General features: G+C 43.4%; 1 protein-coding gene across 3 annotated transcripts in view; it reads right to left on the bottom strand.

Annotated features, from left to right (window-relative positions):
* The window catches only part of slc8a4b (solute carrier family 8 member 4b), a 125,881-nt gene that overhangs the window by 7,635 nt on the left and 99,354 nt on the right, over positions 1-18,892 (bottom strand). For 2 of the 3 annotated variants that reach the window (XM_086197741.1, XM_086197740.1), the window contains exons 12-16: positions 12,845-12,951; positions 6,663-6,787; positions 5,667-5,702; positions 4,458-4,557; positions 3,840-4,112 (exon numbers count right to left, since the gene is read on the bottom strand). In XM_086197741.1, the coding sequence (XP_086053867.1) occupies positions 3,840-4,112; positions 4,458-4,557; positions 5,667-5,702; positions 6,663-6,787; positions 12,845-12,951 (641 nt within the window). The remainder of the gene's footprint in view (positions 1-3,839; positions 4,113-4,457; positions 4,558-5,666; positions 5,703-6,662; positions 6,788-12,844; positions 12,952-18,892) is intronic. The other variant, XM_086197742.1, reaches the window with a different exon arrangement.

Genomic DNA, 18,892 nt, shown 5'->3' with positions numbered 1-18,892 from the left:
AAAGCTGCGGGGTTCGTACGTCCTTCGACTCTGAACAGAAGCCTGATGGTGCATGTAGGTTTAGCATTGATGAAAATGACCAACAGCTATGAAGACACAGGTCAACGAGGCGACTTGCACTGAGGAAGCACGTTTCCCACCGATTCTCACCAGCTGTCAGTCGATAAGCACTTCACACGACGGGAAATTTGGGTTAGAAGGCGTTCTGGTGGAAAATCCTACCGGCAGAAATCTGTTATTTACAACGAAATGGTCAATTTGACCTATTTTAACTATGTTTACCCGAACCTATAGAAAGTAGAGCGTAACAAGAAATATCAAAGTTAATACAAAATGCCCCAAGTAAGAAGAGAAACATGCTTCAATAATACAGAATTCGAAATGCAGTATCCTGGGTAGTTTAGTAACAAACAAACAACAAAAAAACACGTGTTATCTTTTAGAGAAGACTGTGACTAAACAGCTGGATTTGCAAGATTACATAAGAATCCATCTTTCTAGGCTGAAAGTCACGTGCTTCCGTATCCTTAGAGGAGAATTGGGATGCCCCTATTCTTCCTGCGGATTAGTGCAGATATTGCCAGCAATATCAACGGGAGAGTAGTTCTCCTTTGAAAGGATCCACAGAAGACTTTTCTCTATGGGAAAGATGTTTTCACTCTTCTTGCAAATGCAGATGGTGCGCACACGCACGCAGGCGCGCGCGCACACTCACACACACACACACACACACACACACGCACGCACACACACTCAAAACAAGCTTCCAGTAAGCATCTTTGCCCTGTAATTGTCTGAGTGGGCAATTCTGATCTAAATTGGACTGTGTCTCTGATGTAGCAGTGATATTTTTATAAATCTAGAGGAGGGCTGAGGGAGGAGGCGAATAGAAGACCGAGGAACAAGGTAAATGGACTCTAAATGGTAAATGGACTCAATTTTATATAGCGCTTTTCTACCTTAGCGGTACTCAAAGCGCTTTACAGTGTCATCTCATTCACCCATTCACTCACACACTGATGGTGGAGGCTGCCATGCAAGGCGCCAACCTACTCATCAGGAGCAATTATGGGTTCAGTATCTTGCTCAAGGACACTTTGACATGGTCACCAGGGTCGGGGATCGAACCAGCGACCCTTCGGTTGCTAGACGGCCACTAGACAGACAGACGACCTTGCAGATTTGCTGTGCAGACCCGCACACACGTGGCTTCCACGACACACACGGGTGGGGATAATGGATGATTCAATAGAGAAAACCAAGGATGTGCACAGGTATCGGCTATTGTTGCCTGGGCAACAGTCCAATTGCCATTTTTGGCTGAGCTGTAGGAAAAACAATTATAAAACTTCTTAACTTAGCTTTTGTTGCTGCACAAATACAAGCAGCCCGCAATTACTGAAATTAGGCTAAAATAAATCAGCACTTCAAATAAACCAAACTTCTGAGTTCTTCTATGAAGCCCAGAGCTGATACCCCTGTCACGTCCAGCTGTTGGGAGGACGCACTGTCTAATTAGCTGCCATTTTGAGGGCAATGTTGGTAAGTTTGCCGAAATTTGGGGGGGGGGGGGGGGGGGGGCGGCTGCTGCTCTGTGAATAAACACATAACACACACTCCTAAACAATGTTAAGCGTTAGCTTGTCACATTTGTGCAGAGTCACGGTCGTGCTTTGCTACAAGTGAACCATTCCAGTCATACAAGTGTGCGCGAGCACTAGATACGACTGTGAGTGACGCGTCAAGCTCTCCAGCACGTTCTGTATGAAACTTGCTTCATTCAGATTGTGATTCATTTTTCTATTATTTTCATCTCGGCAGTTTTTAATTATTGTAATCCAGACATTCTGTATTCAGTTGGGGTGTTATAATTATCAATTATCTTCAGGAAATCAGCACTTTCGCTAAATTAAAATCAAAATGACTCAAATTAGTTAAATCGACTTTCTTCTTTATTATTTTTTTTCTAATTTTACATGATGAATACAAAACCAGCTCATAATCCTCTTTTTTCAGTAGTTTATGTTTCTAATGCAGCCCCAGACAGTCTGAACGGCCGGCGTGGCTCAGAGGTAGAGCGGCCATCAAACAACCAAAGGGTCGCCGATTCCATCGTCACCTCCCCCGGTGACCATGTCCAAGTATCCTTGAGCAAGATACTGAACCCCTGATTGCTCCTGATGGCCCTTCGACGGCCCAAAGTCCCAATGCCATTTGGGATAGGCTCCACTTTTGAAAATGGAGCGCCATGATAGCGGGACAGATGGCATGCAGTGATTGGACAGAAGAGAGGCTGGACCAGAAGGAGAGAGCGCACATGGACCTGGCTCAGTCTCACAGCTGAGCTACAGTAAACCTCACCCGCAAGATGAAAGTGATTTATAGTTGGTTAAGTGATTGTATTTCACAACACTCAGATACACGCTGAAAGGTCAGCTGTTATGCCCAATACTGGCGATGAGTGATGTCCCTTTTTCAGATTAGGGCAACAGCCCCAACACAGCAGAGGAGGGGAGCAGAAGAAGGCTAAACCAGAATAATAAATCGACCAGGATCGGGCATGAGAAAAACAGATAAGAGGTTGAAGGTGATAAAGTGAGGCGGAGCGAGAAAGTTAAAAAAAAAAATTAAAAAAAGGGGGGGGGGGGGACAGGAGAAGAAATGCAAAAACACACAGGGCATAACCTGGTGATGGGAATTAAATTCTCGGCCTCCACGTCCGACGCGCGACACGGCGGAGCTGCGGAAGAAACCGATTCACTCTACTTTCCCGAGACCTCGCTGCAGGCCAGCACTACGACCGCCGAGAAGGAGGGAAGCAGCTACTTCTGTAAATCCTCCAGAGGGGCAACAATAAGATGACGAGAGAAACTGAGCGAAAACGCTGGCTCGACTTGTCCCTCCCATGCAGAGACTCACTCTGGCTGAAGGCTGTGAAGGGGCTGGACTGAATGGAAGCTCAAATGTAGGAGAGAGGATCGGTCTTCAGCTTTCCCCACCAAACTGACCCGGCTTTTACCGCAAGTAAAAAATAATAATATCATAATTAGCAACTTTCAGTGGCTACATGAGCTTGTAATGCTCTGTCCCAGTATCACGCTACGTCCCTGACAGGCTGGACGGGTTTATGTATGCGGAGTACATTATCCTGTGTAGGGCTATCCCAAGGCGCCACAGATTACACAAATACATTTCATCAAAACGAGCGAAAAAAATACACACCATCATAATTTGAACATGAGACTGTTCATTAAATAAATACACTACCATATTGCAGTTTTTTTTGGGTGTTTTTTTTAACAATAGTGTATTCTGTTCCACTTTTAATTGTGGAAAATTGCCTGTAATCCTGAGCTAGCCACTCTGAGCTGCCTTTAGGGTTTGTGCTGTTTCAGGAGAGCATTTTAGACTCGAACCATCAATTTACTATCGTTTACATAATAATTTTGAAGCTGATTGTTTTCGGTAACGGTAAACAGTGAAGGATCCGCGCGCTGGAGTTCAGCAGCAGCTTTCTAGGTCAGCTGATGCGGTCTGAGGCGCAGCCGATGTGACGTCAATATAAAAGTGCGTCTCGTGCTAACCAGTTAGCTGTTGGGCCCGGGAGGAAGTCAGCGATGCCTTAAGAGTTCAAGGGGGCTTAATCCTTCCTTCATCTCTTACCAAGCAACAAACTTACAATTCTCATGAGTTATATTTTGTTTTCCCCCTTCTTTTTTGGTACGCGCTACTTTAACCAACATTCAGCTGGAAAGAGATGAACTTCTCAATGTCGTCCTAACAGGAGGAAGGAAGCCGTCAACAAACACACACTGTAACACACTCTCCGTATGCCTTACCTGGTACAGAAGTTCCCAGTGCCACAAACACCACAGCTGTCACCGAGTCCTTCAGGCCTATTGTGCAGCCAAAATGTGATGCCAGATCACCGGTGACCGCCGTAAGAACGCCAATAAGCGATATGGAGACGAAGAAGCAGGCCCAACCATTCCAGTACTCCGTTGGGGGGACGAAGGCAAACAAAACCTTCCAAAAGACAGTGAGGAAGTGCATGATGTAGTCGAAGCATGACGGCAGACGCTCCTCGCCACTCTCTTCTTCGTCGTCATCTCCTTCGGATGGAAGGGGTGGTACAAATGGAAGGAGAGCAAACAGATGAGGAGATAAAGGGAGGAGGAGAGGTGTAGTTGAGGTAGGAGGCAGGATGGTGAGGCAAAGGAGAGGAGACAAATTGAACCCTGAAGGCAAGAATTTCCTCTGCTTCAACATCAGCAACAACATTTTAACACGCAGGAAAAATGTGACCTTATATTTTAGATCAATTATTTAGAAATTTGTCATGACTGCCCAGGTAGATAATCAATAGACTGACTATTAATTAATGACTACAGCCATGCTGAAATGGAGACTATTAGCTTGTGAGTGCGTGTGTGTGCCCGTGTGTGTTCATGTTTTACCTGCACTGACAGTAACAGCACTGACAAACTGCTCCCTCCAACTGCTGCTTCCCACCACCAAGGCCAGGTTTGTTTTCTTGATCAACTTATCCACTGTACTCTACACACACACACACACACACACACACACACACACACACACACACACAAAAGCACACGAGCAAATGCACACAGACAGAGCAGAACAGGAAAGGACAACCCTGAAGTTGTTAATTCACTCGCTACGAGAGAGAAGGAGGAAAACACAGAATTGAAGCGTTTCAATCAGCTCCATTTTTGCAAAGATTAAAGCAAACGGTAAGTCAAGCGTGCATGCGACACAAATTGGAGGTATAGGATATTAATTTCAATGTTCTGTGTAACTGGATGCGATGTCACCGTCAGTTGTTCTGAAAATCTAGGAAAAGCTTTCAGCAAACAGCAAGGAACAGGAATAAAAAAGACCAGCAGTTTTGCCTGCCACCAGCAGTCATTATCAGAACTCCACTGACGGGGCCCAGTGAGCCATAAATCTTGCATCTTCAGTCCAAATTGATTCAGGGTTCCCACTCTCTCCCTGAAATTATTTTCCAGGACATCTTCAGCGGCTACAGAGACAAGTTCTTACGTCATACACTGATACATTTCAGTGTACAGTGTTCTTTTCTACAGTTGTGACTTGCATTTACCCGGATCGTTTCCATGTTTATTACTCACACATTTGATGTGCAGTCTATGGCTACAATTTAGAACAGAGAGGAGGCTGCGGCCGGAGGGAAAGACCTCACACTCGCGGACCGATACTAGCGACACTTTTAGAGTCGCTAGTTTTGTCTCTAGGTACTAAATGCTTAACAACGTCCAGACTGAAAACACCAGGGTGCAGAACCGCTCTGAGAGGAAAGGCAAATTTGATTGGCTGGTAGCATCACGCGGGGCGCTGCGCCAGCTAGAAGCTTACAAAGCAGGGGGAGGATAAAAAGTTTTCCAGGAAATATTAACCGTTTCCAAGACATTTGTCCTTTTTTTCTCATTTTCCATGACCGGAAAATTGGTCAATCATTTTCCAGGTTTTCCAGGACACGTGGGAACCCTGTGACTGTTGTTTAGCATTGATTTAAGGAATCATAAATTGGAATAAAACTTTTGCATTTCAGTAACGGACGAAAGAAAATGGAAGAGAGGAAAATGCATGCATAGGCATGTTAAAGAATCAGAAAGGTAGATAACCTGTTCCTTCCGCCAAACAAGTGTATCCACTGCGCTCTACACACACACACACACACACACACACAAATGCACACACACGCGTGGTGATGTAAACGAACAAATGACATTTGCAAGAAATACAGGTTGGCAGGTTGCACTGCAAGATGCACATTTTGAAGTCATAACTTGGTTTTGCTACTGGCTTCATTTGTGGCAACAAGAGAAAAAACTTGTTTCCAGATTCTTATTCATTTGCGGCTACAAAAAAAAAAGTTCCAGGAATCAGTTTAGTGGGTGGCCATTAGGAATAACGTGTCCTCACAGCTTGATTCATTTGTGATCGTGAAATGTAACTTGTTCCATATCTCTCGATTCATTAGGGGTTGAATTGTAACTGATCACATCTGAAAATACGCTCATTCTCACATACAGTGTTTATGGAACGACCCAACCGGTTCATGTGTTTTATTTGCTGGATGAACGGTGCCGCATCAATCAATGCTCAGGGGTCTTTATTAACAAAAACAAGATAAGGAAGCTATAAACTGTTTGTTTTCTTTGGCATGTCGGTTCTTAAAATGATAAGCATTTTATTAAAGAACCCCTCACATAATAACAAATAAGTCATTCATCCTTTGCAGCAGACCAGCTGACACTCACTGTAATTTTATATCTCATTTGCAGTTGATTTTTTAAAATTAGATATATATATATATATAATTAGACTTGCGACCTGTCCAGGGTGAACCCCGCCTCTCGCCTGAAGGCTGCTGGGATAGGCTCCACCCCCCCGCGACCCTTAACAGGGTAAGCGGTAGACAATGAATGGACGGATATATTTATTACAGCTTACTTTTGACTAATGGTTTTCAAAACATTATTTAATAATCAAACCAATTAACAAAACATTTAAAAGTGCAAATTCCAATGCACACATTTCTGCTAATGGACAATTTATGTGCACAAATACAGTGTACATAAATTGCGTACATACACACAGTGGCATACAGTACTAACCTTAAACTCGTAGGATTCCTCTATGACCACCTCTAGTTGTGTGTGTTCACCCAGACTGGGACAGCCCATTTTAGCCACCTCTTCCTCTTCCGCTCCAACCAATGGCTTGTTCTCATTGGAGTCGCCTAGGAGACCAAGAAGAACCAGCCAATGGGAATCCAAGTAAATGCTACATTTCATCGTGATTTTCTGTCTCCGTGCACTCATTTTGGAAAATACGCATTGTAGAAAATAATACATACAATAGCCTTTCGTCAATCACACAATAATGCCACATAGTGACGTATCCCAATTCCCCTGCTTAATACATTTTTGAGGATGAAAAAAATGTCTGTCCAAAATATTTCCCATCAAAAGTAAAACAGAAATATTTAAATAAACCGCTTGCTCACATGTGTGTCAAACATTATTACCACTAATTATAAATATATTATTATTACAATATAATCATAAATCTCATTCGACAAGGCAGGACGGGATCAACGCTGTCAGAGGGTTTGTAACGCATCAGTCAACATGATAGTTGATACAATGCAATGAGCGTTTGTGCATGTTCATTGAGATCGAGAAAAACTGAAGTGAAGAAAAAAAATCAAGAAAATACACGTGGAACGAAGCGTTACATCTGATCGTGATCACGATCGACGGGGGATTTCTCTCCTTGATTTTAATCTGTCTCTCTGTTTATTTTTGACCGAAACACACTCATGAATTGCCAGAGGCACATGGGTACATCTGACAGGCGAATCCCTCTTTGCGACGGGAGGTCAAGGGAGGGGACACGAGCCGCGCTGCCGGCATAGGAGAGAGGAGGTGGATTCTGACACACCTTGATTAAAATGAAAGCCACTGCACCTTGTAACTCTGCTTTAGATTAGAGCAAGAGACGGCCCTTGGGTTTGGACCCTCCCCCCAGCGGCGTCAGTGCGTTTGTGAGCCAGACAGATGCGAACCACAGTAGGGGCTGGGTTTTTGATCCCGTTTTATGAGGCGCCATCTCCACTTCTCCGCATCAAACACCACTGGCATTGTGCGAATGAGGAACTACAGGGATCTAATCAGAGAACAGATCCCTTTCAGGTAGGGACATCTGGACTAATGAGAACAAGCAGGTACAGAGCAGAGACCGTCGTCACTGAATGGCTACTGAAAGACAAATTTCACTTTCTTGGAGAGAGAAGTAGAGCGGGAATAGATAACTGCCTGACTGTGTCTCTCATAGTTACGCCAAAAATTTAGTGCAGACATGTATTACTGCAAAATGTGCAGCAATGAGAGCAATACTATACTTGATTTTACCTATTAAAATGACATAGTAATGCATCAAACTGCCAGTTCACTTGCGGTGTACCTCAGGGCACTCGTTCAGGGAGTCAGCCGTCTCCCTCTCAAATTGAGAATGAATGGGTGCCTGAATTAAATGAGGTTTTTTTTTGACGTTATGGATAAAGAGTTATTTTTGTTCTGTTTGAAGCTTTAAACCAAACTGCTGTCACCTGGGTAAGTGATGCAAACGACCATTGAAGAAGTCCAAGAAATTCATGGTCTTACCCGGTCACATGTTTTTTTCTAAACTCAATGACAAACTGGCGCCTGCCGTTCGACGCCACTCTAAATTTAATTCAAAGATCTCAAAAAGGAGGACTTTCTTAAAGCAGGCAATGGTGTCTTATGTACTGATCAGTATTGCTCGACATTCTTTAAAAGCCGGCAGTCTCTCACCCTATTGGTCAAAGAACAACATTTGGTCAAGTCCCCCTGGCGTCCACAGCCAACGTGGAGGGCACCCCCTCTGCGTCGCCGGCCGACATTGAAGGTTTTGTCACATGGTTGTCTCCACTACCTTCTCATCCATTTCTACTGGCGACGCTGGACTCTGTCTTACAACTTCCTCTTCTGTCTGGTCCTACTAGCTACTTTATCGTTCTTAGTGCTGTTAGGGGTAGGGTCATGGAAAGGGTAGTGGTTAGGGTTAGGGACCGGTTATCGCTGGTACACCATCTTGTTTGCAAAATCTTCTTTCGTCATCATCCGACGATTTGCCATCTACGTTGTCAAGCGATGCGGAGGGGGTACCCTCAACATCGCCTGTGGATGCAGCGGGACCTGACCGAACATCGTTCTTTGACAAATAGGGGAGTGAGACTGCGTTAAGCTACGTTGAATCTATGTTGTGCCTTTCTATCTAGGCACTGGCGATTCAGGAAAAACTGCTTTGCACATAATGCACCAACAAAGGAAACGCTTCCTGCACTGTTTGAATCTGAGGCTTTCAAAATGCAGCACGATAAATCTCATTCTCACCTGTGTTTGAAGTTATACGGGACGGATGGACAAAACACTGCTGATAACATCTCACTTAGAAATGAGACGTCACCGTTCGCCTCCATCAAAATTCCTTTGAGGTAGTCAACTCATTAGGATTGGCCAGGAAAAAGCACAAGGTCCCGGCAGCTGACGCTTGGTGACATTTTGCCTCAAAACAGATCAAATATTGATCAGCTTGTTTTTTTTCTCTGCAAAGAGCAAGACTTCAGGTATTTTGGGCGATAAATGTTTTTCAATAGGGTGATGTTGGCTGGAGACACGATGAGAAATCCTTTTGAAAGCAATGCATGGAAGTTGACCTCGCTCGTGAGAAAAATTGTCAGGATTGCTTGTGAATGTATGTGTGCTGAGTTACTTCCAGAGCATCCTCTTAAAAAAAAAAAAGCTTTACTATCTCTTTCGCTATCCTGAGCTTATACTCGGCCGTCTCGTCCGTCTTTGGATGTAAAGATTGGCGAGTAAGCGCACTTTCTTCAAACAGCGTCCAAGAAAATTGAACAACTTTAAGAACCTGTGTGCTTCTCTAGCAGAGTGACACCAGCTCCTTACTTCTTCAGTTTTTTTTTTAACGTGTCTTTTTATTCAGGTTGAAAGAGGAAATGAATTTCATGTCAGTGGCTACAATCAGAGAATCAAGGTAGCAACTGCAGCATTTGACCTCACACGTAACACCACTGTAGCCACTAATGAGGTCACGGTCAAAGGAACTGGGAAAAAAAAAAAAAGAGGATTATGATGTTCTAAAACGAGATGATGAAAGTCCGCACAAGGTTGGGATTAAAGTAATTCTGATACATGATCATGAATGTGTCTACACTGTACAGGAGACGCAGCAGGCTGTGGAGCTTGTGTATATGGGTATCCACTGTCTGGATCAAGAGTCCCACTATGTGCGTGTTCAGTAAGAGGACCTCCTTCATTTCGATCCATTAAATGATAGATAGTAGAAAGATAATTGCATTCACTGGATTAAAAAAAATAAAATAAAATTCAGACACCTTATTCAACTGCTCCTGCAGAAAGAGAGCGACATCCAGCACGTCAGACTGGGCTTTCCGCCCGAACAGTCCTAACGACTTGAGATGACGTGCTAATATCAATACCATCCTCATTTTTAAGAAACGTCGGTATATCCCAGTGTCTCGAACTGAGAACGCAGTGACAGGAAAATTAACTGCGAAAGCGGCATCATTGCCACTCAGGAGCTGACATCCCCCGTCTCGCTGCTCTCGCGTTCCATCGCGTGCGGTGGAGCTACGACAAAAGACCTACGTAAACGGCGACGCGAATACCGAAGCGCATGGGGTAGGCTCGCGAGAGTGCGTTGATTTCTTTATATACGTAATTATGGGATAAGGTGTCTATTTTTTTCCTTTATCCCGTGAATGCAGTGCGCTTCCGTATGAGCTCAACAATACATCGTTGATGATCTTTCATCACTCTATTCGGAGAAGGGGTTAGACGTGCGGGTGAGCGTCAGATTTGACCAACAATATGATGAAAGAAGCTGATTTGCCCAACCACGTCATATCCATACAGTGTCACAAGCTCATCAATGCATGGCATGTTGACAGCAGGGGTCAAAAGTACAGGGTGTCTACAAAATAACTAACCAATAACAATATTACAAAATCTAATTTCGGCTAATTGAAAGTTCTCATACTGTTTACGGATACTGATTTGTAGTACTTGTAGTACAGTAGGACGGATGAAAGCTAATCTGAAATCTCTCTTTTTCTTTCTCCAGATCAAGACTGATGACTGCCTTAACTGAAGAGCAATGATTCCAACACCACTAAACTGGATTCTTTACTCTTCCCATGAACTGCATCAAGCTCTCCGAGTTTTCCAAGTGTGAACAGATCCCCCAAACATGCGCGGCTTTAGCGCCTGGACAGACAACTTCAAAGTTCCTTGGAGCGCTATGCCTTCTGGTATTGAGACAGCTCCAGCTAGGAAAGGCGTCCCAGTTATAAAGATCACATGGAAATGGTAGGATTTTTGAAAGATGGCACTGTAAATGGCCTTGGCTATGGATCCCTTCCGATACAACTAAAAACCAGAGTACAGCATGTGTTTTCGTTTTTTTTTTTTTTGCCTGCAAACTCAACAGGTGCTGAAAGGAAGCTGAAAAGCGTCTGAAATTCACCGGTGGAAGACATTGTTTGGGGACCAGCTGGCAATTTTTGGCTGCATGAGATGGCAGCCTAACTGTCTACTAGAACAGAAGGAGCAAAAATCTGAAACTAAAGCTGCAAAAAATGAGCAGTCAATGAGCAAACAAGCAGCATGCTGTTGACAGTAGAAATCCATCGACAGCTGCTTATCTGGATGCACTGTTGAGTTGAAGCATGATTTGCCACAACTTTTCACACCCAAAGACACGTACAAAAAACTTCCTGTTGCTAACAGATATTGGCGTCCCTGAGGGAATGGAAACAACACGTCCTGATGAAGTCTGATGACAGTGGAGCAGCCTCTTTTGGCTGATGCCCCCCCCCCCCCCCCCGCTTATGCTACACTTTGGAGAGAGAAACCTTAGGCACCCATTTTGCAGGCAGATGAAAAAGTGAATATAATAAAAGTGTGCTTGCAAAAACAACGAGACGACAACATGAAACAATTGTACACCAGCAACTGAGGACAGGTGCATCGCAGAGACGTATTGCTGTCTAATTAAGTAAGGATAAACTCCTGCACACTGTCACACTAGCACTTTCGGATGATTGTACCAATAATGGGACAATCTATCTATCTATCTGTCTATCTATCCATCTAAATTGATCTGAGAGTCAAGAACTTTCTTTACACACCTCATTAAAGATCTACTATCTAACGACCCTAGTGAATTGTGTTACTGGTGGATTTTACTCAGTTATATTCACTGGGCTTCCTACCACAACAAGATGCCGCTAAGCCCAGCTGGAAAGAAAATATGTGCTTGTATTGTGTAATGTATTGTTGCTTCCGACTGCACAATGGCAGACTGTCAGCTGTTTCTCACTCTTACAAACATCATAAAGGCTAAACCACAGTTAGCATCCCTGCTGGATGAATTGCAGTTGGCAAAGAAATTGTATCTTTAAAGTGAAAGGGCAAAAGGTCACTCACTGTTATTCAGTTACTTTTCCAGTCTGGATGAAGTAATTATTACAGGAGAAATCACTTCTCGGCTTCTTGCGCCGGGTCTCCACAGCCGTTTAAAAGCTTTTTTACACTCGCAGCTTCATTCACAATAAAACTACGTTTGATATTTTGGATTTCCAAGTCTTTTTTTAGAGCTCTCTTGTATTTTTGTGGAAAAAAAGAAATAGCAGCTTCGCCCTGCCACTGAGGGATATCTTGATCGAAAGGTAAATTCATTCAGAAGGAATAAAACTGCAAATGATATTTTTAAAATGATCTTCAATCATCCCCCCCCCCTTCTATTTACATGATCTATTCATTTGGTTATAAATGATCAATACTCGCAGCTGTGTTTCGTGTTTACCTGTGTGTTTGTGTGTGTGTGTGTGTGCGAGACAGAGACAGAGGGGGAGAGAGAGCGAGGCAGAAGTAATTATTTCAAAAACCACCCTACAACTAGAGCCTAATGCTTCTTAAATCCTTTCTGAGCCATGTTTAGTGGTTTAAAGTTAAATGTTTCCACGGTTAATCTCAGTTAAGAATAGAGTTCGTCAGACAATCAATGAAGGTCTCAGGCTGTTTAAAAAAAGATGTGTGCGCAGGATGTCTGAAGCCGGCGACGGCGAAATTAAAAACTCTATTCCGTCTGTCACTCTTGGCTTCTCGATCGCCTCTGATTAACACACCAACACATGAACACATCAACGTAGACAGACAGGCAGACACACCGTGTTTCTGTCCAATCTCCAACAGGACCGGCTCCCCCAGCTCAATTGTGAAGGTCTTGTTCTTCTCATACTCTTCATCGTCAATAATCCTCACCTCAATGATCTTCCTGTTTGAAATGGAAGAGAAAGATGACGGCATGAGCGTAATTATTCTTTTTAACTTAAGCGGTCTATTAAAACTCCAAATGCACAGATGAAAAGTCGCAGTTGCTCGTTGCTGTATAATTATCTACGTCAAAACCAGCCCAAAACTTAAAACTAACTCACCTGATCACGCAGTGGTGGGTAAGTACGTTTATGCAAGTTCTTACATACAAATTCTGCTGTACTTTCTACTTCTAATCGACCCCGCATTCACGTGACATTTTCAGTTGCTAGTTAATGTTCAAATGATACAGGAAAACACGCAAAATATATGATAGCAATGCATATTTGTACTGAACGCAAACCTCGAAAGCAGTGTATTTTTTTTACCCAACACGAACCAATAAGGTACCATCAGTAAGCAGATTTAGCCCGAAATGCTGTAATCGGGGGAAGAAATAATCAAATGTGATATTTTCTAGATAATGAACCTCCCAGAAATATGCCTAAAATGTTTGATTAATTTTTCGCGAGAATGAATTAGTTGATTTTGGTGGTGTTCGGCACGAAATAATCCCGGATGTGCTCATTACGAAGCTGAGCCGGCGCCGGCGCTTTCCTCAGATTGACGTTAAGATACATTCTCTTGCGTGTGATTCTTAAACTTTCTGACGAGCCTCTTGTGTGTTTTTCAGCTGTGCACGGCACCATGTGGCCCTGCGTGAGCCAAACGTTGGAACTTTTCGATGCGACCTCAGAGTTCACCAGACTGACACATACAGTTGAAAATAATTTCATATTAATCAACAAATTCCAGCACGTGTTTCATGTTTCCATGTTGGCCCCGACTTACTTTATTCAAGCCAGTTTGACCCTCTGAGGAAACATACTGCCCACCACTACTGCAGCTAATTCAAGGCGCTACGCTACTGTATTTTTAACATTGGTCATAACTGTAGTACTTGTGGGGCTTGATTCTTTTCTGAGACGGTACTTCTTTAAAATTGGTTGAGAACCACTGCTCTATCTCATCAACCCATCAGAGAGAGACAGAGAGGAAGAGAGCGTTCTCTTCCACCTGTGCTCCGCTGTCACCGGCGTGTCGACTGTGAAGCGGCGAATCGACTTCAGTTCGAAAGGTGAGGGAGAAACAGGATTGTGCGGAAACCTGAATGCATAGTTGGCTGGATTTGTCCATTCCCAGCATCACAGGTCAGTCGACGAGGTCAACAGCGTTGGATGGGGGAAAAAAAAACGGTTTTGTTAAAGATGAAGACTGAGAGGGGCAGGTTTTTGGAGTGGAAAAAAAGAGATTAAATGTGAAATATCCTACTTTGCATCATGAATATCAGTAGTTTTACGGTACATATTTTCATATGACATGAACTACGATGAAATATTCAAAAAGAAGAAAAGGAGGGGGCAAAAGGTTGAGAGGATGATGAATGCGTAGACCTCACTGTGATGAGTGAGGAATGGTTATGATTCACTGCACACTGAGGTCTCTTGGGGAGAGACAGACATTAAACACACACTGATAAATTACAGTTTACATTTCATATGCATTTCCCCTCATTAATCACACAATTAAATTACATGCTCATCCTTTACAAGAGATTCATACACACACAAACACCAAATGTACGAGAACACCTGCCTTGTCAGGACTTGGGGAATTAATAAACATATGCATTACGGCGGCACGGTGGTGAGCAATGTCACCTCACAGCAAGAAGGTTCAGGGTTCCAGTCCCGGCTCCATCACAGGATCTTTCTGTGTGAGTCTCCATGTTCTCCCTGTTCCTGTGTGGGTTCTCTCTGGTACTCCAGCTTCCTCCCACAGTCCAAAGACATCAAGAGGGGACGAGGCTGATTGATACTCTAAATTGACCGTAGGTGTGGCTTAACACTGCTGCCCATATACTGACAACAACTAGGAGAAGAGATCATATCTCACCTGTTGCAAGATGTGTGTGTGTGCGCGTGTGCGTGTGTGTGTGCGTGTGCTTGCTCATGGGGGAACTGTTGGGCATAAATCATTTAAAAGAGTGTGGTTCTAAACCCGCTCTACTTTGTGTCATGAGATAATTTTTATCGGGATTTGGCGCTACGGACATTAAAATGACTTCACTTGACACGACTTTCTCCTACACCTGCTGCAAATCTGCGATCGAAACGAAAAAAGCAGAGTTTTTTTTTAAAAGAATTCATTTGTAAAATTGAAAAGAAAAAAGAGCAGGGCAAAAGTCATACAGCCTATATAAAATTGCATTTGTAGTAGAGTGTGTGTGTGTGTGTGTGTGTGTGTGTGTGTGTGTGTGTGTGTGTGTGTGTGCATGTCTGGAGACACAAAATCTGAATGTGATACATTACTTTTGCTCACGCCTTCCCTCTTCACTCCCTCTCTCTCTCTCATTGGTTCTACCTTGTTACGTCTGACACCTGCTCCCCAGAAATTTCCTCTCTCTGACAGTAGCCCCAGTGCCCCTGTCTGTCAAACAACTGACACGAACCTCACACGCACACGCAAACACACGCGTGCACACACAGTCGAAGTTCACTGAAATGGCACTGCCAGAAATAGAACACACACAAAAAAAAACACAAAAAAAACAACAAGAGTGACTGGGGAGGAGAGGTCAGAAAAAGGTACTGTTGATAGAAAGCCCCAAACAGAATCAAGGGGCTGTAAATCGTTTTAATGGATGGATCTTTCATATCACTGCAAAGAGTTTGTGTGTGTGTGTGTGTGTGTATGTGTGTGTGTGTGTGTGTGTGTGTTGTGTTTGAATATGGCTGTGACTGATTGATTTGATTAGCCGAGACCTCATAGCATTACCTTAATTGACAAAACCTCTTTTTATAACTTGGTCGCCATCTCTTTCCATTTTCCCCTGGCTCCAGTTCAACTTCTAATTTACAACCAATGTGTGTTTGTGGGTGTGTGTGTGTATGTAGTGTGAGAGAGAGAGAGAGAGAAAGGGAGAGAGCAAGAGAGACCTTCCAGAATCACAGCAGCAAACAATTACTTATATATATATATATCAGCTGTGACTCAGAACCTAATATTGTAAAGATACTGTATGGAGACTAGGTATATAAAATAACCCACCAAACAGTTGGAGTTTGCTCACTCATTTTATCAACGTTAGAGCAGCACAGAGCCACTTCCCATGACTATGCGCGTTCATGACATTTACAGAAGCACAGGGGGAGGGGCGTGCTCGCTCTGCTTTTGTTTGGTATTTACAGACGACAACGCTTAGCGCACCTTTAATGAAGGACAAAACCAGAAGTTAAGGGAGCGCTTAACCAGATGTTAATGGAGGGCAAAGCCATTGATTGACAAAGGGGTAAACTGAAAATTAATGGAGGTCTAAACACAGAAAGTTCAGCCGGTTGGCTGCTTGTATTCTTGCCTTATGGGCTGCATTATGAGGTAGACGTTACCTGGAAGTCAGACTGTCATCAGAATTCATAGGGCCCCGCCGGTGATGCTGTATCCAGATGTATTTATCCACCTAAGCTCCTTCGCACTACAGTAGCACTGTTCACTACTCACTATGATCTCTTGAAGGTAGACCAGCACTAGCTTTGTCAGATTCCTTCAAATTTTTCCTTCCGAAAGTGATTTTTGAGCTATAAAAAGTAGATGAGGTAGATTAAGCTCTACTTAAAAAAGAACAACCCAAGGTTTCTCTTCAACACTGTCACCAGCCAGACAGCTCTGTTTAGCCAAGTAGTCATTAGCCCTGAGTAGCAATGACTTCATGAACTCTGACAGAACTCATAATTCCCTACTATTCAGCTACAACCCTTCGCTCCCAGGATGCAGGGTGACTTGTAGTTCTTAGAGTCTCTAACAGTAGAATGGGAGCCAGAGCCTTCAGCTATCAAGCTCCCCTCCTGTGGAACCGTCTCCCAGTTTCTGTCCGGGATGCAGACACCCTCTCTATGTTTAAAAGTCGACACCTTCCTTTTTGATCAGGCTTAAAGTTAGGGCTGCTTAGGCTGGCCTTTAGATATGCTGCTGTAGATTTAGACTGCCGGGGGATCTCCCATGATGCACTGGGATTCTCTCTCCTCCTCTCTGTCCTCCTACACTCATGCGTGTCACTAACTCAACCTCTTCTGCAAAGACTTTGTGCTTCCCCACTTCCCAGACGCCTGGTTGCTGCTGCTGCTAGAGGAGGCTCCACCCTGCCACCCTTAGTATCAGTATTAGCATGAGAACTAGTATTATTTATATCAGAATTCTCAATACTGTACTAGCATTAACATCTGCATTGAATTTGTTAGCACATAATTGTTCATATTATGCTGAAACTGATTGCTTGAGTGACCTGTTGATGTTATTATTGGTAGCTAGTTGTTGTTTGCTGTCTTTCTTCTTCCAGCCTGTTCACGTCCCCGTCTGTCTGCCATTCTCTCCCCCTTTCTCTCTCTCTTTATATCTGTCCCTCTCTTTCCCTTTCTGTATCTGTCTTTTTCTATGATGCTGCCCCGCTCTCCTGCTCTCCCTCCCCCCCAACCGGTCAAAGCAGAAGGCCGTCCCCATTGAGCCTGGCTCTGCTCGACGTTCCTGCCTGTTAAAAGGAAGGTTTTGGTCGCCGCTGTTGCAGGATGTGCTTGCTGATGGAGAACTGTTGGGTGTTAATTAATTGAAAAAGTGTGTTGCTAGACCTGCTCTACTTGTATAAGTGTTATGAGATGACTTTTGTTGTGATGCGGTGCAATACAAATAAAACTGCCTTGACTTGACTACTTCATTTGCTTAAAAAAGAACATCACGTGGCATGACATTATACCTCCTAAAATAGTCACATAAAGTACACTACCTTTATTGTAGCGGTGACTTCCCAGCTCTGAAACTAAATTTTGCTGATTTTAAAGGAACAAGATTCCAGCCGTGAGTGGACGAAAGGAACGTGATCTTATAGATTCTCTCATCGCAAGACTGCAATCCAACTGATGTTCAGACATAGGGACTTATTTTTAGACACTGTATCTTATTTCAAGAAATCTTAAAAGAATTTTACTGAACTTTTTTTTTTTAAGTAGCTCACCGAGATGCTACAAATGTGCCAAAATTTACTGCAAGAACTCTAACTCATGTTGTGAAGCAAGTATGGCAACAAAAGAGAGATGAGGGAGGATGGACTAGAGGCCCTTGTTAAACGTACTTATAATAAGTGGATGTATGGTTGGCATGGAAACAAGGAGTCAGGGTGAAAGAAAATACACATGCGTACAGTATATATATATATATATATATATATATATATATATATATATATACACACACACATACACACACACATCGCAGTCACTTAAACATAAGCTGTACATGCCTATCACCAAACAATTGTCATTCACACAACTATAACACACACACGCAACCTTTCTGTCTCTCTCTCTCTTTCATGCTTCCCGAACTGCATTGAATTGAGCAAGATTGAGGTAGCACATCGTGCTTGGTTACCACACACAGATCTGCATAATATGCTGTTATCCAGAGGGGCTTGCCAAAAAAAGGGAAGAGCAGAAATTATGTAAGAGAAGGAAGAAGGAAAGAAAAGAAAAGAGAGGAAAACTGGTAGAAATGAAGGGTATGAGATAGAACGAAGGCAAGAAAATGAAGGAACGTATAACGGCACGGGTAAAGGGAATTAGTAGGGAGTAGGTAGGAAGATGGACAGGGAGGAGAGGATGGAAAGGAGGGAAGAAAAAAGCATAAATATGAAAGGCAAAGAGTGGGTGATGAGGGGTAAAGGCAGTTAGAGGGATGATGATATTGGTGAGAAGACTCAGTTTGACATGATGTGAGAAAGCAGGCATGATCTGAAACATAACCCACATGAAGGTTGGATGAGCGCACACACACACACACACACACACACACACACACACACACACACACACACACACACACACTCTGATGGGCCTGCATTGCTATTTCTTCCA

This window comes from Aulostomus chinensis, chromosome 24, assembly GCF_037954235.1.
Source record: "Aulostomus chinensis isolate RoL2024-O1b breed Wild chromosome 24, RoL_Achi_v1.0, whole genome shotgun sequence".
Classification (NCBI taxonomy): Eukaryota; Metazoa; Chordata; class Actinopteri; order Syngnathiformes; family Aulostomidae; genus Aulostomus; species Aulostomus chinensis.
This window is presented reverse-complemented; position numbering and strand designations above follow the sequence as displayed.